The sequence below is a fragment of the Tachypleus tridentatus genome, chromosome 7 (genome assembly GCF_004210375.1).
Source record: "Tachypleus tridentatus isolate NWPU-2018 chromosome 7, ASM421037v1, whole genome shotgun sequence".
Lineage (NCBI taxonomy): Eukaryota > Metazoa > Arthropoda > Merostomata > Xiphosura > Limulidae > Tachypleus > Tachypleus tridentatus.
Window position 1 is genome coordinate 106,669,374 of NC_134831.1, and position 18,602 is coordinate 106,687,975.

Below are 18,602 nucleotides of genomic sequence, written 5' to 3' on the forward strand. Positions count from 1 at the left end.
AGGTAAGGTGACTGTGCACCGAAACAAGTCTTCTTTATGTTAGTCTAGGTAAGGTGACTGTGCACCGAAACAAGTCTTCTTTATGTTAGTCCAGGTAAGGTGACTGTGCACCGAAACAAGTCTTCTTTATGTTAGTCTAGGTAAGGTGACTATGCACTGAAACAAGTCTTCTTTATGTTAGTTTAGGTAAGATGACTGTGAACCGAAACAAGTCTTCTTTATGTTAGTCTAGGTAAGGTGACTGTGCACCGAAACAAGTCTTCTTTATGTTAGTCTAGGTAAGGTGACTGTGCACCGAAACAAGTCTTCTTTATGTTACTCTAGGTAAGGTGATTGTGCACTGAAACAAGTCTTCTTTATGTTACTCTAGGTAAGGTGACTGTGCACCTAAACAAGTCTTCTTTATGTTAGTCCAGGTAAGGTGACTGTGCACGGAAACAAGTCTTCTTTATGTTAATCTAGGTAAGGTGACTGTGCACGGAAACAAGTCTTCTTTATGTTAGTCTAGGTAAGGTGACTGTGCACCAAAACAAGTCTTCTTTATGTTAGTCTAGGTAAGGTGACTGTGCACCGAAACAAGTCTTCTTTATGTTAGTCTAGGTAAGGTGACTGTGCACCGAAACAAGTCTTCTTTATGTTAGTCTAGGTAAGGTGACTGTGCACCGAAACAAGTCTTCTTTATGTTAGTCTAGATAAGGTGACTGTGCACCGAAACAAGTCTTCTTTATGTTAGTCTAGGTGAGGTGACTGTGCACCGAAACATGTCTTCTTTATGTTAGTCTAGGTAAGGTGACTGTGCACCGAAACAAGTCTTCTTTATGTTAGTCTAGGTAAGGTGACTGTGCACCGAAACAAGTCTTCTTTATGTTAGTCTAGGTAAGGTGACTGTGCACTGAAACAAGTCTTCTTTATGTTACTCTAGGTAAGGTGACTGTGCACCTAAACAAGTCTTCTTTATGTTAGTCTAGGTGAGGTGACTGTGCACCGAAACAAGTCTTCTTTATGTTAGTCTAGGTAAGGTGACTGTGCACCGAAACAAGTCTTCTTTATGTTAGTCTGGGTAAGGTGACTGTGCACCGAAACAAGTCTTCTTTATGTTAGTCTAGGTAAGGTGACTCTGCACCGAAACAAGTCTTCTTTATGTTAGTCTAGGTAAGGTGACTGTGCACCGAAACAAGTCTTCTTTATGTTAGTCTAGGTAAGGTGACTGTGCACCGAAACAAGTCTTTATATGTAGTTTAGTGCACAGTCACCTTACCTGAACTAAGTCTTCTTTATGTTAGTTTAGGTAAGGTGACTGTGCACTGAAACAAGTCTTCTTTATGTTACTCTAGGTAAGGTGACTGTGCACCGAAACAAGTCTTCTTTATGTTAGTCTAGGTAAGGTGACTGTGCACCGAAACAAGTCTTCTTTATGTTACTCTAGGTAAGGTGAGTGTGCACCGAAACAAGTCTTCTTTATGTTAGTCTAGGTAAGGTGACTGTGCACCGAAACAAGTCTTCTTTATGTTACTCTAGGTAAGGTGAGTGTGCACCGAAACAAGTCTTCTTTATGTTAGTCTAGGTAAGGTGACTGTGCACGGAAACAATTCTTCTTTATGTTAGTCTAGGTAAGGTGACTGTGCACCGAAACAAGTCTTCTTTATGTTAGTCTAGGTAAGGTGACTGTGCACCGAAACAAGTCTTCTTTATGTTAGTCTAGGTAAGGTGACTGTGCACCGAAACAAGTCTTCTTTATGTTAGTCTAGGTAAGGTGACTATGCACTGAAACAAGTCTTCTTTATGTTAGTTTAGGTAAGATGACTGTGAACCGAAACAAGTCTTCTTTATGTTAGTCTAGGTAAGGTGACTGTGCACCGAAACAAGTCTTCTTTATGTTAGTCTAGGTAAGGTGACTATGCACCAAAACAAGTCTTCTTTATGTTACTCTAGGTAAGGTGACTGTGCACCGAAACAATTCTTCTTTATGTTAGTCTAGGTAAGGTGACTGTGCACCGAAACAAGTCTTCTTTATGTTAGTCTAGGTAAGGTGACTGTGCACCGAAACAAGTCTTCTTTATGTTAGTCTAGGTAAGGTGACTGTGCACTGAAACAAGTCTTCTTTATGTTACTCTAGGTAAGGTGACTGTGCACCTAAACAAGTCTTCTTTATGTTAGTCTAGGTGAGGTGACTGTGCACCGAAACAAGTCTTCTTTATGTTAGTCTAGGTAAGGTGACTGTGCACCGAAACAAGTCTTCTTTATGTTAGTCTAGGTAAGGTGACTCTGCACCGAAACAAGTCTTCTTTATGTTAGTCTAGGTAAGGTGACTGTGCACCGAAACAAGTCTTCTTTATGTTAGTCTAGGTAAGGTGACTGTGCACCGAAACAAGTCTTCTTTATGTTAGTCTAGGTAAGGTGACTGTGCACCGAAACAAGTCTTCTTTATGTTGTTTCAGTGCACAGTCACCTTACCTGAACAAGTCTTCTTTATGTTAGTTTAGGTAAGGTGACTGTGCACTGAAACAAGTCTTCTTTATGTTACTCTAGGTAAGGTGACTGTGCACCGAAACAAGTCTTCTTTATGTTAGTCTAGGTAAGGTGACTGTGCACCGAAACAAGTCTTCTTTATGTTACTCTAGGTAAGGTGAGTGTGCACCGAAACAAGTCTTTTATGTTAGTCTAGGTAAGGTGACTGTGCACCGAAACAAGTCTTCTTTATGTTACTCTAGGTAAGGTGAGTGTGCACCGAAACAAGTCTTCTTTATGTTAGTCTAGGTAAGGTGACTGTGCACGGAAACAAGTCTTCTTTATGTTAGTCTAGGTAAGGTGACTGTGCACCGAAACAAGTCTTCTTTATGTTAGTCTAGGTAAGGTGACTGTGCACCGAAACAAGTCTTCTTTATGTTAGTCTAGGTAAGGTGACTGTGCACCGAAACAAGTCTTCTTTATGTTAGTCTAGGTAAGGTGACTATGCACTGAAACAAGTCTTCTTTATGTTAGTTTAGGTAAGATGACTGTGAACCGAAACAAGTCTTCTTTATGTTAGTCTAGGTAAGGTGACTGTGCACCGAAACAAGTCTTCTTTATGTTAGTCTAGGTAAGGTGACTATGCACCAAAACAAGTCTTCTTTATGTTAGTCTAGGTAAGGTGACTGTGCACCGAAACAATTCTTCTTTATGTTAGTCTAGGTAAGGTGACTGTGCACCGAAACAAGTCTTCTTTATGTTAGTCTAGATAAGGTGACTGTGCACCGAAACAAGTCTTCTTTATGTTAGTCTAGATAAGGTGACTGTGCACCGAAACAAGTCTTCTTTATGTTAGTCTAGATAAGGTGACTGTGCACCGAAACAAGTCTTCTTTATGTTACTCTAGGTAAGGTGACTGTGCACCTAAACAAGTCTTCTTTATGTTAGTCCAGGTAAGGTGACTGTGCACGGAAACAAGTCTTCTTTATGTTAATCTAGGTAAGGTGACTGTGCACGGAAACAAGTCTTCTTTATGTTAGTCTAGGTAAGGTGACTGTGCACCGAAACAAGTCTTCTTTATGTTAGTCTAGGTAAGGTGACTGTGCACCGAAACAAGTCTTCTTTATGTTAGTCTAGGTAAGGTGACTGTGCACCGAAACAAGTCTTCTTTATGTTAGTCTAGGTAAGGTGACTGTGCACCGAAACAAGTCTTCTTTATGTTAGTCTAGGTAAGGTGACTGTGCACCGAAACAAGTCTTCTTTATGTTAGTCTAGGTAAGGTGACTGTGCACCTAAACAAGTCTTCTTTATGTTAGTCTAGGTGAGGTGACTGTGCACCGAAACAAGTCTTCTTTATGTTAGTCTAGGTAAGGTGACTGTGCACCGAAACAAGTCTTCTTTATGTTAGTCTAGGTAAGGTGACGGTGCACCGAAACAAGTCTTCTTTATGTTAGTCTAGGTAAGGTGACTATGCACTGAAACAAGTCTTCTTTATGTTAGTTTAGGTAAGATTACTGTGAACCGAAACAAGTCTTCTTTATGTTAGTCTAGGTAAGGTGACTGTGCACCGAAACAAGTCTTCTTTATGTTAGTCTAGGTAAGGTGACTGTGCACCGAAACAATTCTTCTTTATGTTAGTCTAGGTAAGGTGACTGTGCACCGAAACAAGTCTTCTTTATGTTAGTCTAGATAAGGTGACTGTGCACCGAAACAAGTCTTCTTTATGTTAGTCTAGATAAGGTGACTGTGCACCGAAACAAGTCTTCTTTATGTTAGTCTAGATAAGGTGACTGTGCACCGAAACAAGTCTTCTTTATGTTGTTTCAGTGCACAGTCACCTTACCTGGACTAAGTCTTCTTTATGTTAGTTTAGGTAAGGTGACTGTGCACTGAAACAAGTCTTCTTTATGTTACTCTAGGTAAGGTGACTGTGCACCGAAACAAGTCTTCTTTATGTTAGTCTAGGTAAGGTGACTGTGCACCGAAACAAGTCTTCTTTATGTTACTCTAGGTAAGGTGACTGTGCACCGAAACAAGTCTTCTTTATGTTAGTCTAGGTGAGGTGACTGTGCACCGAAACAAGTCTTCTTTATGTTAGTCTAGGTAAGGTGACTGTGCACCGAAACAAGTCTTCTTTATGTTAGTCTAGGTAAGGTGACTGTGCACCGAAACAAGTCTTCTTTATGTTAGTCCAGGTAAGGTGACTGTGCACCGAACAAGTCTTCTTTATGTTAGTCTAGGTAAGGTGACTGTGCACCGAAACAAGTCTTCTTTGTGTTAGTTTAGGTAAGGTGACTGTGCACCGAAACAAGTCTTCTTTATGTTAGTTTAGGTAAGGTGACTGTGCACCGAAACAAGTTTTCTTTATGTTAGTCTAGGTAAGGTGACTTTGCACCGAAACAAGTCTTCTTTATGTTAGTCTAGGTGAGGTGACTGTGCACTGAAACAAGTCTGCTTTATGTTAGTTTAGGTAAGGTGACTGTGAACCGAAACAAGTCTTCTTTATGTTGCTCTAGGTAAGGTGACTGTGCACCGAAACAAGTCTTATGTTAGTCTAGGTAAGGTGACTGTGTACCGAAACAAGTCTTCTTTATGTTAGTTTAGGTAAGGTGACTGTGAACCGAAACAAGTCTTCTTTGTGTTAGTGTAGGAAAGGTGACTGTGCACCGAAACAAGTCTTCTTTATGTTAGTCTAGGTAAGGTGACTGTGCACGGAAACAAGTTTTCTTTATGTTAGTCTAGGTAACATGACTGTGCACCGAAACAAGTCTTCTTTATGTTAGCCTAGGTAAGGTGACTGTGCACCGAAACAAGTCTTCTTTATGTTAGTCCAGGTAAGGTGACTGTGCACCGAACAAGTCTTCTTTATGTTAGTCTAGGTAAGGTGACTGTGCACCGAAACAAGTCTTCTTTGTGTTAGTTTAGGTAAGGTGACTGTGCACCGAAACAAGTCTTCTTTATGTTAGTTTAGGTAAGGTGACTGTGCACCGAAACAAGTTTTCTTTATGTTAGTCTAGGTAAGGTGACTTTGCACCGAAACAAGTCTTCTTTATGTTAGTCTAGGTGAGGTGACTGTGCACTGAAACAAGTCTGCTTTATGTTAGTTTAGGTAAGGTGACTGTGAACCGAAACAAGTCTTCTTTATGTTGCTCTAGGTAAGGTGACTGTGCACCGAAACAAGTCTTATGTTAGTCTAGGTAAGGTGACTGTGTACCGAAACAAGTCTTCTTTATGTTAGTTTAGGTAAGGTGACTGTGAACCGAAACAAGTCTTCTTTGTGTTAGTGTAGGAAAGGTGACTGTGCACCGAAACAAGTCTTCTTTATGTTAGTCTAGGTAAGGTGACTGTGCACGGAAACAAGTTTTCTTTATGTTAGTCTAGGTAACATGACTGTGCACCGAAACAAGTCTTCTTTATGTTAGCCTAGGTAAGGTGACTGTGCACCGAAACAAGTCTTCTTTATGTTAGTCTAGGTAAGGTGACTATGCACTGAAACAAGTCTTCTTTATGTAGTCTAGGTAAGGTGACTGTGCACCGAAACAAGTCTTGTTTATGTTAGTCTAGGTAAGGTGACTGTGCACCGAAACAAGTCTTCTTTATTTTAGTCTAGGTAATTTGACTGTGCACTGAAACAAGTCTTCTTTATGTTAGTCTTGGTAAGGTGACTGTGCACCGAAACAAGTTTTCTTTATGTTAGTCTTGGTAAGGTGACTGTACACCGAAACAAGTCTTCTTTATGTTAGTCTAGGTAAGGTGACAGTATATGAAACGTAGTAACAGTAATTAAATTACCGTTTTCAATGTAAAATATTAGAGTGAATTTCATGTCACTTGGATACACTTAACTGCCAGGGGCGTAGATTTTTTACACCCGATGGGGGGGGGGTGACTTTTGCAACCACTTATGTGGACTGTTCAATTTACAAATTGGTAATATCTGATTACGTGAACCTGAAAGCTGTAAACATACAGTCACAGAGTAATCTTGTTGCCACTATACTTCAAGGTTTCCATGCAGGTTTGTATAAGTGAGGTGTTGTGAACAGTTTTCAAAATGTTAATAGAATAAAGACAAATGTGTCACAAATTAACTGCCACATGAATTTGTTCCTGCACACTGCACAGTATAAAAGATGACCATTATACTTGGCAAGGTTACTAATAACGTTCATTGCATGAATTACGTTTTCAAATATTAATAAAATTAGTAATTACCCTTGATAAGTTTATATCTACTGAAAAACTGTTCATGTTGTTTGATAAAAATAATTAAAATTTCTTTGCGAACTGTTGAAAATTACACATCAATACAATGTAGCACATAATTATTCATACTTTTCATTGAAGTAAGATTCATTTAATCCTCTAGTCTACATGTTCCCAAACGTAGACCTCCTTTGTGATGATCTGTTTATGAATTCTTTCATAAGCTCTTCTATATTTATCTTGTCGACCTCATCTTTGTGAGTGTGACAAACTGCCACATGGTTGAGACGGCACTGAGACATAATTGACCTTAACCACGTCTTCAACCGTCTTAATGTAGAAAAGCTGCATGCAAGTAAAATTTTCATGAGAAGAAACACTTCACTAAACATCTGCTGGTTTGTTTCATGCATTTTACAGTAAGCATCCTTCGCACCTTTCAGAGATACTGCTTTTGTTGTTCCTTTGAACATGGGCAACCGAATCTCGAGCCGTTGTGCAGAGATTTCTGGATAGAAGTTTATAACCGAATAGATGTTTATAAGTTTATGTCAGCTTCATCAAATATATTGTTGTATTTTTCCTCTGTTTGCAATACCCGCAATTGCAGAACTGTCATTGCAGATGCTTCAATCATGCCAGATACTGTCGCTGATTTTGCTTGAAATGCACGGTTTAGTTCCTCTAATGTAGCTAATGGATGCTAAGCCATCAACAATCCTAAACTGTCTTTCCTTTGTCAGATCTGTCCAGCAGACCTCGTGCTTTCTCTAATACAACTGATTTTTCATTTGCTAATTCAGACAAAGAATCAACAATGTCACTGTAGTGATCATTAGCACATGTAATTGTAGATAGGTGGCACAACCAGCGTGTTGGACACAGTGGGCGGATGTATTTAACTGGACCATTGGGGCTGTCTGACGATACAATATTTTCAAAGATTGTCTTGTATTTGCCTGACATCTAAAGCAAGACACCAAGTTTATGTACCCACTGGATTGAATCTCGAACACATTAAGAAGCTTCAACTGCATGTTGCATTATTAAACTAGTCTTGTGTGCTCCGCAGTGAAAAAACAAAGCTGACGGTTGCTTTTCTTTTCTTTTTGTCTCGCATCCACTGTACGCACCACTAATGTTAGCGGCTGCATCATAAGTTTGTGCTCTTAATCCTGACAGTTGTAAATTGAGTCTAGTCAGTACATCAAGTATAGTCGAGGATATTGTTTCACCAGTTGTATTGGAAACACTGTACAAACCAAGAAATGTCTTATGGACGTCGAGGTTCTCATCTACGTATCGTACACATATTGCTTCCTGTTCGGCACCTGTAACATCTTGAGTGCCATCAACCATTAATACAAAGATTTTACTTTGCTGCACTTCGTGTGCTATGTTCCTCAGTATTTGATGGATGAACATCTCCATTATTTCATTCTGAGCCTGGGGTGATGTGAATGTGGTTTTCTTTGACAGGATCTTCCTCCTCCAGGAGCTTCATTAACTGCAGGAAGTTCCCCTCTGTATCAGTATGTCCACATAATGCTAAACCTTGACGCAGTAAGAAATGCAAACTTTCGAATATTTTAGCTAAACTTCTTTTGCGTTCTTTCTGCTGCTTCTTTTTTACATCATGTAGCTGGACAGTCACTGGAGTTACATCAAGTGAACCTTCTGGAGATATAGCGAATCTGTTATGAGAGGAGGATTGTTGTTCGTTGAATTTCTGTTTAGCCTTTTCCCAGTTACAAAATCCGGTGGATATGAAGGTATACTCCACTGTCCTCTCCACTTCCCTGTAAAAGGCCTCCATTTTCAGCCTTGACACAATGAAAGCATATGACTTTTTGAGTCTGATTGTCGAAGTGCAGGCATGGGAACTCATCAAACCACTTGCCCTGGAAGTTGATATTTTGAGATTTTGCTTTCTGTCGTGGTATTAGTTGTGCGTCTGGATGATATGGCTTTCCACACTGTATCTATGGAGTGTCAGATTTTTCATTACTGCACAAACTTGTTTCACAACTATCTGGTGGTTCATGATGTGCAATAGTTACACAAGCATTTTCAGACTCGTCCTCTGATGAACATGGTATTTCCTCTGTATGGCAAGTTTCTATTCCTTTGTTTGAGGTTGTTCGATTAACTGCATCTGCACTTGTAGTACTAGTAACTGGCTTGTAGAACTGTCTAATATCGGAAAGTTTCAGACGCTTGCTTGTCATAATTGGAATCTGTTTCCCAGATGACTCAACAGGCTAAAACACAGTTTTTGTTGAAAAACTCTAACGTACAACGAACGAAGATAGAACAGAATGGAAGTTGGACTGAACTGTACAATGTATTTATGTCGAACGCGCGAACCTCACAGTGACTACCAAGCCGACTGACCGCCTGGGAATCGCTGGGACAATAATGTGTGCTAGTTACAACACAAGTAATTGAAAGTTTCTTGAAAAATACTTAAACAATCACAAATATATTATATTCCTGTTAAAGCTCATCAAACACGTTGTGATATAATGTCTACAAGCACGTCTATTAAATAAAAACACCTAAACAAAAACTAGCAATACAATTAGAGTAGAGGCTTCAGGCCATTGAAATCGCTCCTTTTGTGTTCTAATTATACAAGAAAATACAACATTTTTACTATCTATGGTAAAAGAATATATTGTTTTTTTACCATAAAGCATCAACACTTTATTAGAGGGCGGTGATAATCTGAAAGTTCATGGATTAATTAGGGCCACAAACAACAGGTCTAATGAGCCCTGTTGTAAAATCGAGACTCAGACTAAAGGGAGCAGAGGGGAGTGATGTAGGGCGTGTCTGGATCCGAGCGGCCCGAACCTGTCGTTAACTGTACACTAAACGTATACTATGGTCAGCGACTTCGGCAGCTAAGGAGAGTAAGGCGTTCGACAATAAAACGGCTAGACATGCATAAGAACAAATGGCGTATGAAAACTGCACAATATACACATTAGATTAATGCAGCCACAAGCTACAAATGACCTGCCAGGTTTACGCTTGGGAGTAATATTTTCGAATTTCATGCTCTTTTATTCTGTTGTGATGAAAATTTTACTTAATCTTACACTATGTACAAGACGTAGGTAGATTCTGTGATAGTGCTTGCAAGCCTTGCATGTATACTTAGGCCTCCTGACTGATACTTACGAACTATCGTTTAGATCAGGGGTCACCAAACTACGGCCCGCGGGTCGGATACGGCCCTCTAGGTCATTTTGTCCGGCCCGCCAGCAGCTAGCCGCTTGAAATAAAACTGACATTTCATCAAATGTCCGACTGTCATAACAAAATAAATCACACCGATGGTCGCTTTAAGTTGGTAAACACAAGACGTTATGATGAAAAGAAACAAGGCTGTCACGCGCATTTTTAATCAATAGGAAAATTCTTCTTTCGTCCTTGCTGCCCGTTTATTCATCTCGTGACACGTATCTATGAAAGCATTAGGATTTCGAAAACAAGTACAGACTTAACTCTCGTCCTATCGACTCGTCTTGTAAATTCAGCAGTAGGGTTACCGCTTCAGCAAACTCATTTATCTTAGTAGTCCTGTTATGCGCTTTTCGTAACTCGTTCTTAGGTAAGTGTCGTGGCAAACGCACGTTTCAATATATTTTGTTTGTGCGTTCTTGGACCAGTACAATACTTTTCTCACAGCGTTCTGTGTTTTTCATTTTCAGATCCTGTTTTTTCTCCACCCATCGTTATGGCTGCTTTTAAAAGAAGAAAAGTGGACTCTGAGTGTCGTGAAGAATGGGGAGAAAAGTACTTCTTTGTGGAAACCAGAAAGCTACTTGTGTGATATGAAAGTGTTATCGTTTTGAAAGAGTACAGTCTTCGGCGTCACTATGAAACAAAACATCTATCAACATATTTGAAATTTTCAGGAAAGTTCCGTTCTGAGAAATTTGAATCCATGAAACGTGTTTTTGAATCTCAAAAGAATCTCTTCACGAGAAAGTTTGCTGAAAATGAATCTGTCACTATGTCATAGTGCATAGGATGGCAGAGCGAGGAAAACCTTTTACTGACGGCAACTTCATCAAAGAGTGTATGATGGAAGCAGCAAATGAACTGTGTTCTGAAAAAGACGATTTCTTTGAAAGTATCAGCCTTTCAGCAACTTCAGTTGTACGGAGAGCAGAAGAACTTGGAGAGAACATCGCATTACAGATACGCCAAAAAGCTAGAAACTTCCTATGGTATTCTCTCTGGCACTGGGTGAGTCGACTGATCTCTCGAGTATGTCACAACTTCTCGTGTTCATTCGTGGAGTTAATTTGGACTTTCAGATTACGTAAGAGTTGGCATCAGTTTACAGCATGCACGGAAAAACAACTGGAGAAGACATTTTCATGGAAGTGAATAAAACTTTGCAAGACTATAACCTTCAGTGGAATCACCTTAGAGGTGTAACGGTTGATGGAGGAAAAAACCATGGCTGGAGTAAAGAAGGGTCTGGTGGGGCTGATCAGGAAACAGTTGGAAGATCTTCAGCTCCCAAACGCTCTGTTCATACACTGCTTTGTTTGTTTGTTTGTTTTGAATCTCGCACAAAGCTACTCGAGAGCTATCTGTGCTAGCCGTCCCTAATTTAGCAGTGTAAGACTAGAGGGAAGGCAGCTAGTCATTACCACCAACCGCCAACTCTTGGGCTACTCTTTTACCAACGAATAGTGGGATTGACCGTCATATTATAACGCCCCTTTCGGCTGAAAGGGCGAACATGTTTGGCGCGACGCGGATGCGAACCCGCGACCCTCAGATTACGAATCGCACGTCTTAACACGCTTGGCCATGCCGGGTCATATATACACTGCATCATACATCAGCAAGCACTCTGTGGAAAAGACTTAGATATTTCTTGCGTACTGAAACAAGTCATTTCTGCAGTGATCTTCATTCGGGGTCATGCATTTAATCATCGCCGGTTCAAGGCGTTTCTTGAAGAAATTGATTCAGATTTCTGTGACTTGCCTTATCACACGGTGGTGAGGTGGCTCAGCTGCGGTAAAGTCTTGTCTCGTTTTTATAAGCTAAGTAAAGAAATAGATATATTACTTATCGAGAAATATAGAGCCAATCCACTTCTGTTGGATCCATCCTGGTTGTCAAAGTTGTCATTTTTGGTTGACATCACATCCCACATGAATGAATTAAACTTGAAACTTCAGGGGAAGAATAACCCTATTTGTGATCTCTATAGAATCATTAAAGGATTTCGGAGAAAGCTGTCATTGTTTGAAGCACATTTGGAAGGAGGAAACTTCTCTCATTTTCAGTGTTTCAATTAGTTTCATGCTGGAATCACAGAAGATGGCAACTTGGAGTTTCAGAAAAAGATTATTGGTGATTTAAATAAGTATTTTTAGAGAGATTTTCGGATCTCGACAGAATCGAAAGTGACGTTCTCCTTTTACAGAATCCTTTTGATTGTGTCATTGATGACGTACCAGTGGAACTTCAGCTGGAGGTCATCGATTTGCAAGGAAATGACTTGTTGAAAGAAAAACACAGTGAGGGGCAACTTATTGAATTTTACAGCTGCATACCTGAAGATGATTTTCCAAAGCTGAAACAGTTCGCATCTGGTATGGCATCAGTGTTCGGAACAACTTATGTCTGTGTACAAGCATTTTCAAAAATGAAGTGTGTGAAGTCGGTACATCAATCAAGGTTGACTGATGAACATTTGAAAGCAATTCTAATGATTCGATGCAGCAATTCAAAACCGAACATTGAAGATATTTTGAAAGCCAAATGCCAATTTCATAAATATCACTAACTTCTTTGAGGCTTAGTGAAATTCAGATATGTACTATGTGTGATGTGACAATTGTTTTTGCTAATGTCACCTTCTTTGATAACCTTTTGGTAAAAAAAAAATGTTGGTTGTATTTCTGTTTGTTTTTATTATGTGTGTGTATTACATGCTACTCCCACATGGCTAATGTGGCATCCTAAATTTAGTGTTAAGTCTTTACAGAGAGCTTTCGTTCTAGCTTATGAGTATTGAACATAATGATCATGTGGCCCGCTCTTCTCATTCCCCAAATAATGTGGCCCCCTGTGAAAAACGTTTGGTGACCCCTGGCTTAGATCGAAAAGCAGAGAAGCACGCCTATATTAAAGATGTACAGGGTGGCCCGTAAGTCCCTACCCATCCATATATCTTATGTATCCAGTGTATCTGTGTGTTGTCCCTCTTTCTCGCTGCATAATATTATGTTCTGTGAGATGAGACATTTTCCTCAACATAGCAGGGATTATTGTTCCAAATGCCACGGTAACAGCTGCCTTCAACTCATCATTAGTATTATAAAATATAACATAATAACATATGGATGGGTAGGTGCTTACGGGCCACCCTGTACATTTCGGCTACTGAAAAAGCCTACATGTAGGCCTAATTATGCAATTCGATTGGTAAGAACACGAGAATCACAAGAACAAACACATAATTTGTAGGCCTGTGATGCAATAAAACAATTCAACAGACCAAACTGTAGGGGGGGGGGATGATTGTATGCACCATACCCCCCACCTAAAATGAAGGGAGTGTATTCCTCCCATCCCCCCAGGATCTACGCCCTGTTAACTACAATCGTTATTTTAACGCAGTAATGTGTCACGAAATTCTGCCAGAGTAGTAAATTATTTTCCATATAATATGAAACAATCTTTGATAATAAAATGGGTAACTACTTGTATTAACGTTTGTCTTTTGTTACCACAATTAAATAGTTGATAAAACTTCTCACAAGACTTCGCGCTGTGAAAAACATTCAACTCACACACATTAATTAATTATATAAAAAAGGAAATTGTTTCTAAATGCTCGTTTTTCTACAAGTTGAATATAATTTTGTTCATAGAAGAGTTATTTCTGTTTTCAGTTTACCTACTTCACATTACAAACTACGAACCTGAACTCTTCTGTGCTGCAGTTCTGAAGGATATTACAGTCGTCTTCCTTGAGGAGATTGAAGGCAGCACTCAAGTGATGGTTTTCTAACACTGATTGGTCGTTATAGAGAAGGGCCATATCGGAGCTACACATGACATGAATTTGAACGAAAATGTGAGAAATTTCCTGTCATAGTTATTTCTATCTTTTTAGTTTAAATAAACTTTAATTATCACCAATACACTGATCATGAGTCATCAGTAAAACACTAACTGGTTTTATTTTGAAATTAAAATTAACAATAGAAATGATTAGTTAATATTTCTAAACCTAGTGATAATTAAAATGCCACATGTGACTCAGCGGAAGGTGTCATAGCTTATAACGGTAAGATCCTGGTTTCGATATCCACTGTGGATGACAGAGATGACTCATTGTTTTGTTTTGTGATTAACAAAAAAGGACAATAAAACGTTACAATATATTTTAATATCAAAGAAAACGTAATTTTGTTACTTAATTTAAGGTTACGTAAAAGTTTAATTTGTAATAAATTCCATATGTGATAATAACTATGACGTAACGTGGTAATTATTCATAGTTCCAGTTGTAATATATTCCACATGAAATACTCACCATGACATTAACAGGGAAGCTGTTGGTAGATCCGGTATTAATACATTCCACATGCTATACTCACTCACCGAGACATGACGTGAAAGTTGTTTGTAGTTCGAAGTCATGAATTATAGCTGAGAACAAAGTAGCAAACACCTCGAGATCTGTTAGCCAGTTCTGAAAACAAAAATATCCACTCTTTAAAAATAAAATAAACTTGGTTAGTAAAATATGTTTCTAATATTTATTAAAAAAGAGAGAAAAGTTAAGTTCGTATAGTACTGTGGATTTTAATAGTTATTCGGTTTTATTGTTTTTATATTTAGACTAAGCTAGTGGGTACGTATACGCTTTTAATTTAGGTTTTAATGGTGTAACATATAATATAGCAATTGTTTAGGCGTATTACGGTTCTTTAGGTTTAACTATCATTCAACTTGCAGTGAGATTATGAGGCAAATTAATTTAATTGTTTTATTTAATGAATACTGTCTGAAACTCGTTAATTGCAAACTTATCCTTAACAATGTTGACAACAGGCTATTGGTATTTAATCATAATATCTTGTGCTTATTTTAATTCTACAAGTAATGCAATGGTTAATAGTGGTTCGGGGGTTACGCGTTCCCAGTTTGTTAGGTGCGATAGTTGCAAAGAATGGATTTTATTTGGGAATTATGGACTATCATGCACTTTAAAGGAAGCTAGTAGTTAGGATGTTCAATTTATGTAGAGTTTGTTTGTTGGAAGCTGTCCTAACCGAAATTGAAACAAATAAAGAGAAGTGTACACTAAACAATGAGAGCTCAAACGTTTACATACAAGGGAAACACATCAGCTAAGATTAACAACAACAGTGACCAAGTTAGAAAGGGCAGTATTAGGGTTAAAAATAGTGAACTTAATTGTAATCATCTTATTCTATTGAGCAACAGAAGGAAAGGAAAACAGAATGAAGATGTTATAGGTGATATCTTGACACAGCATGAAGATAGATTTTTATGTGTTATAAATAGGGAGACAAGAGTTAGATTATGTGGGGCACATGTAGAAGATAAGACTGATAGAGCAAGATATATAATGAAAGGACAGACAAAGATGTAATTTTTGTTGTGCACATAGGGATTAACGATATATGGAAGAATAAAGAGCTAATTAATAAATACAAGGAGTTGATAAAGACCACAAATTAATCGTGTCAGGGTTCCTGCCAAAAATTTATTTTGGAGATGACATTTTGAATAGGCCGCTAGGACTAAATGGCAGGCTGAAATTAATATGTAAGGATGAACAGGTTAACTGGTTGGACTTGTGGGATCAGTTCAGTTGGTATGTAAGGATGAACAGGTTAGCTGGTTGGACTTGTGAGATCAGTTCAGTGGGTATGTAAGGATGAACAGGTTAGCTGGTTGGACTTGTGGGATCAGTTCAGTGGGTATGTAAGGATGAACAGGTTAGCTGGTTGGACTTGTGGGATCAGTTCAGTGGGTATGTAAGGATGAACAGGTTAGCTGGTTGGACTTGTGGGATCAGTTCAGTGGGTATGTAAGGATGAACAGGTTAGCTGGTTGGACTTGTGGGATCAGTTCAGTGGGTATGTAAGGATGAACAGGTTAGCTGGTTGGACTTGTGGGATCAGTTCAGTGGGTATGTAAGGATGAACAGGTTCACTGGTTGGACTTGTGGGATCAGTTCAGTGGGTATGTAAGGATGAACAGGTTAGCTGGTTGGACTTGTGGGATCAGTTCAGTGGGTATGTAAGGATGAACAGGTTAGCTGGTTGGACTTGTGGGATCAGTTCAGTGGGTATGTAAGGATGAACAGGTTAGCTGGTTGGACTTGTGGGATCAGTTCAGTGGGTATGTAAGGATGAACAGGTTAGCTGGTTGGACTTGTGGGATCAGTTCAGTGGGTATGTAAGGATGAACAGGTTAACTGGTTGGACTTGTGGGATCAGTTCAGTGGGTATGTAAGGATGAACAGGTTAGCTGGTTGGACTTGTGGGATCAGTTCAGTGGGTATGTAAGAATGAACAGGTTAATTGGTTGGACTTGTGGGATCAGTTCAGTGGGTATGTAAGGATGAACAGGTTAGCTGGTTGGACTTGTGGGATCAGTTCAGTGGGTATGTAAAGATGAACAGGTTAACTGGTTGACTTGTGGGATCAGTTCAGTGGGTTAAGAAGGAAAGGGTTTGGCATGTTTGTAAGGGTTATTAAGTCAGTTGTAAGGGATTTTTAAACAAGGACTCAATAGTGAGGGCAAATATAAACTAAAACAAAATTGAGATGTAGATGAAAGTTTTGTATAGTAAATCAGTATAAAAGTAGTTATGAGGATAACCTTAATTGTTACTACTGTAAGGATAAAAGTATACGAAATAAAACAGATGACTTGTGGGATCAGTTCAGTGGGTATGTAAGGATGAACAGGTTAGCTGGTTGGACTTGTGGGATCAGTTCAGTGGGTATGTAAGGATGAACAGGTTAACTGGTTGGACTTGTGGGATCAGTTCAGTGGGTATGTAAGGATGAACAGGTTAACTGGTTGGACTTGTATAGACAAAGTAAAATATAAGATAAATTGTATTTATAAAACTTACCACAAGCCCCGCCTTCTACAGCATGTCGTGCATGGTCTGAGTGACGTCAGCAGCATGGACGTTGTTGTGATACGAATATTTATGTTTATTGTATCCTAACTCAATCTGTACCAGGAAGTTGTCCAGTAGTGAAGTTGTAATCTTTAGTAAGTTTGATTTCGTTGGTTGATTTACATTATTACATAAATGGTAATTTTTCAGTTCTATAGTGTAGATTTCATGATATTACTGCACAAAAGTATTTCTTTACATAGCAGCTATTAACGTTCATATAACAACGTGTCTCTTTGATTACTATATATATTATATGTGAACCACTTGTGTCTTACGTGACTGTTGTTTCCAAGATATCATAATTTTGACGAGAGAACCAGGTTTTAACAATATTAAAAACAAAATGGGCGAAAGTGTTTATAAGCTACAAGTGAATGAAACTAACACGTTGTTAATTAATCAGGTACTTCTGAGATACTTGTAACCAAGAAGTTCAAAATATTTAATATTTTTAGGTTTTGAGTAAATTAACATTAAGAAAACAAAATCAACCTAGAACCCAACTTATCACAAAGTGGAAAGTCTGCATAGCTCAACCTAGAACCCAACATATCACAGAGGGGAAAGTCTACATAGCTCAACGTAGAACCCAACTTATCACAAAGTGGAAAGTCTATATAGCTCAACCTAGAACCCAACTTACCACAGAGGGAAAGTCTACATAGCTCAACCTAGAACCCAACTTACCACAGAGGGAAAGTCTACATAGCTCAACCTAGAACCCAACTTATCACAGAGGGGAAAGTCTACATAGCTCAACCTAGAACCCAACTTATCACAGAGGGGAAAGTCTACATAGCTCAACCTAGAACCCAACTTATCACAGAAGGGAAAGTCTACATAGCTCAACCTAGAACCCAACTTATCACAGAGTGGAAAGTCTACATAGCTCAACCTAGAACCCAACTTATCACAGAAGGGAAAGTCTGCATAGCTCAACGTAGAACCCAACTTATCACAAAGTGGAAAGTCTGCATAGCTCAACCTAGAACCCAACTTATCACAGAGGGAAAAGTTACATAGCTCAACCTAGAACCCAACTTATCACAGAGGGGAAAGTCTACATAGCTAATATTCTTGTTTTGTGGTGAAGCGAACATTCAATGGTTTACTCATATTTGATAACATTATTAGGGATAGACCAAATAAACCAATATTTGTCTTTAAAAAAGATTATAAAAATCTACTTTAGGAAATACTTTTACCTTGAATTTGTGAATAATACCATAGCGGTTTAGTATGTCAATGCTAACAAACCGCAGAATTCGTTTTTTAGCTGAGAGTAAACACTTTAAAAGACCATTCGTCTATATCCTGTTCAAATAAAGTAAACCTTACTGGCATGCTGGTAGTGGAGGAATACAGAACTATTGCTAAACAGAAGTGGACAGACTTACAAGGTGAATATTAATGAAACAAAGTAAATACATTTAGAGTGAAAGCACATTATTGATTTCAGTGCTATGTCCATCACGGGTGTCGGTTTTTAATTATAAGTCCGCAGATAAAACACGAACGTGATAACAGAAAGCATTTATTAAACGTTTCGGATTCATCACCAATCTAGAGGTAGAACAAAACAAACAATATTATAACAGATAAATATATATACCAGTAAACTGTGTGAATATATAAGTATAAAATGAAACTGTGGCACAATTGTAATCGTTAAATTAAAATAAGCTTAAATCTTGTGAAGACCGTGCATTATATAAGGACGGAAGGAGAG

The 18,602-nt window shown here is 38.6% G+C and overlaps 1 protein-coding gene across 1 annotated transcript in view; it reads right to left on the reverse strand.

Annotated features, from left to right (window-relative positions):
- LOC143257760 (dual specificity calcium/calmodulin-dependent 3',5'-cyclic nucleotide phosphodiesterase 1C-like) overlaps positions 1–18,101 on the reverse strand; it is a 35,227-nt gene extending 17,126 nt beyond the window's left edge. The window contains 6 exon segments of the mRNA XM_076516793.1: positions 13,620–13,745; positions 14,305–14,335; positions 14,338–14,395; positions 16,820–16,924; positions 17,561–17,858; positions 18,079–18,101. Of these exon segments, the coding sequence (XP_076372908.1) occupies positions 13,620–13,745; positions 14,305–14,335; positions 14,338–14,395; positions 16,820–16,924; positions 17,561–17,858; positions 18,079–18,101 (641 nt within the window).
- Between the last annotated feature and the right edge of the window lie 501 nt (positions 18,102–18,602).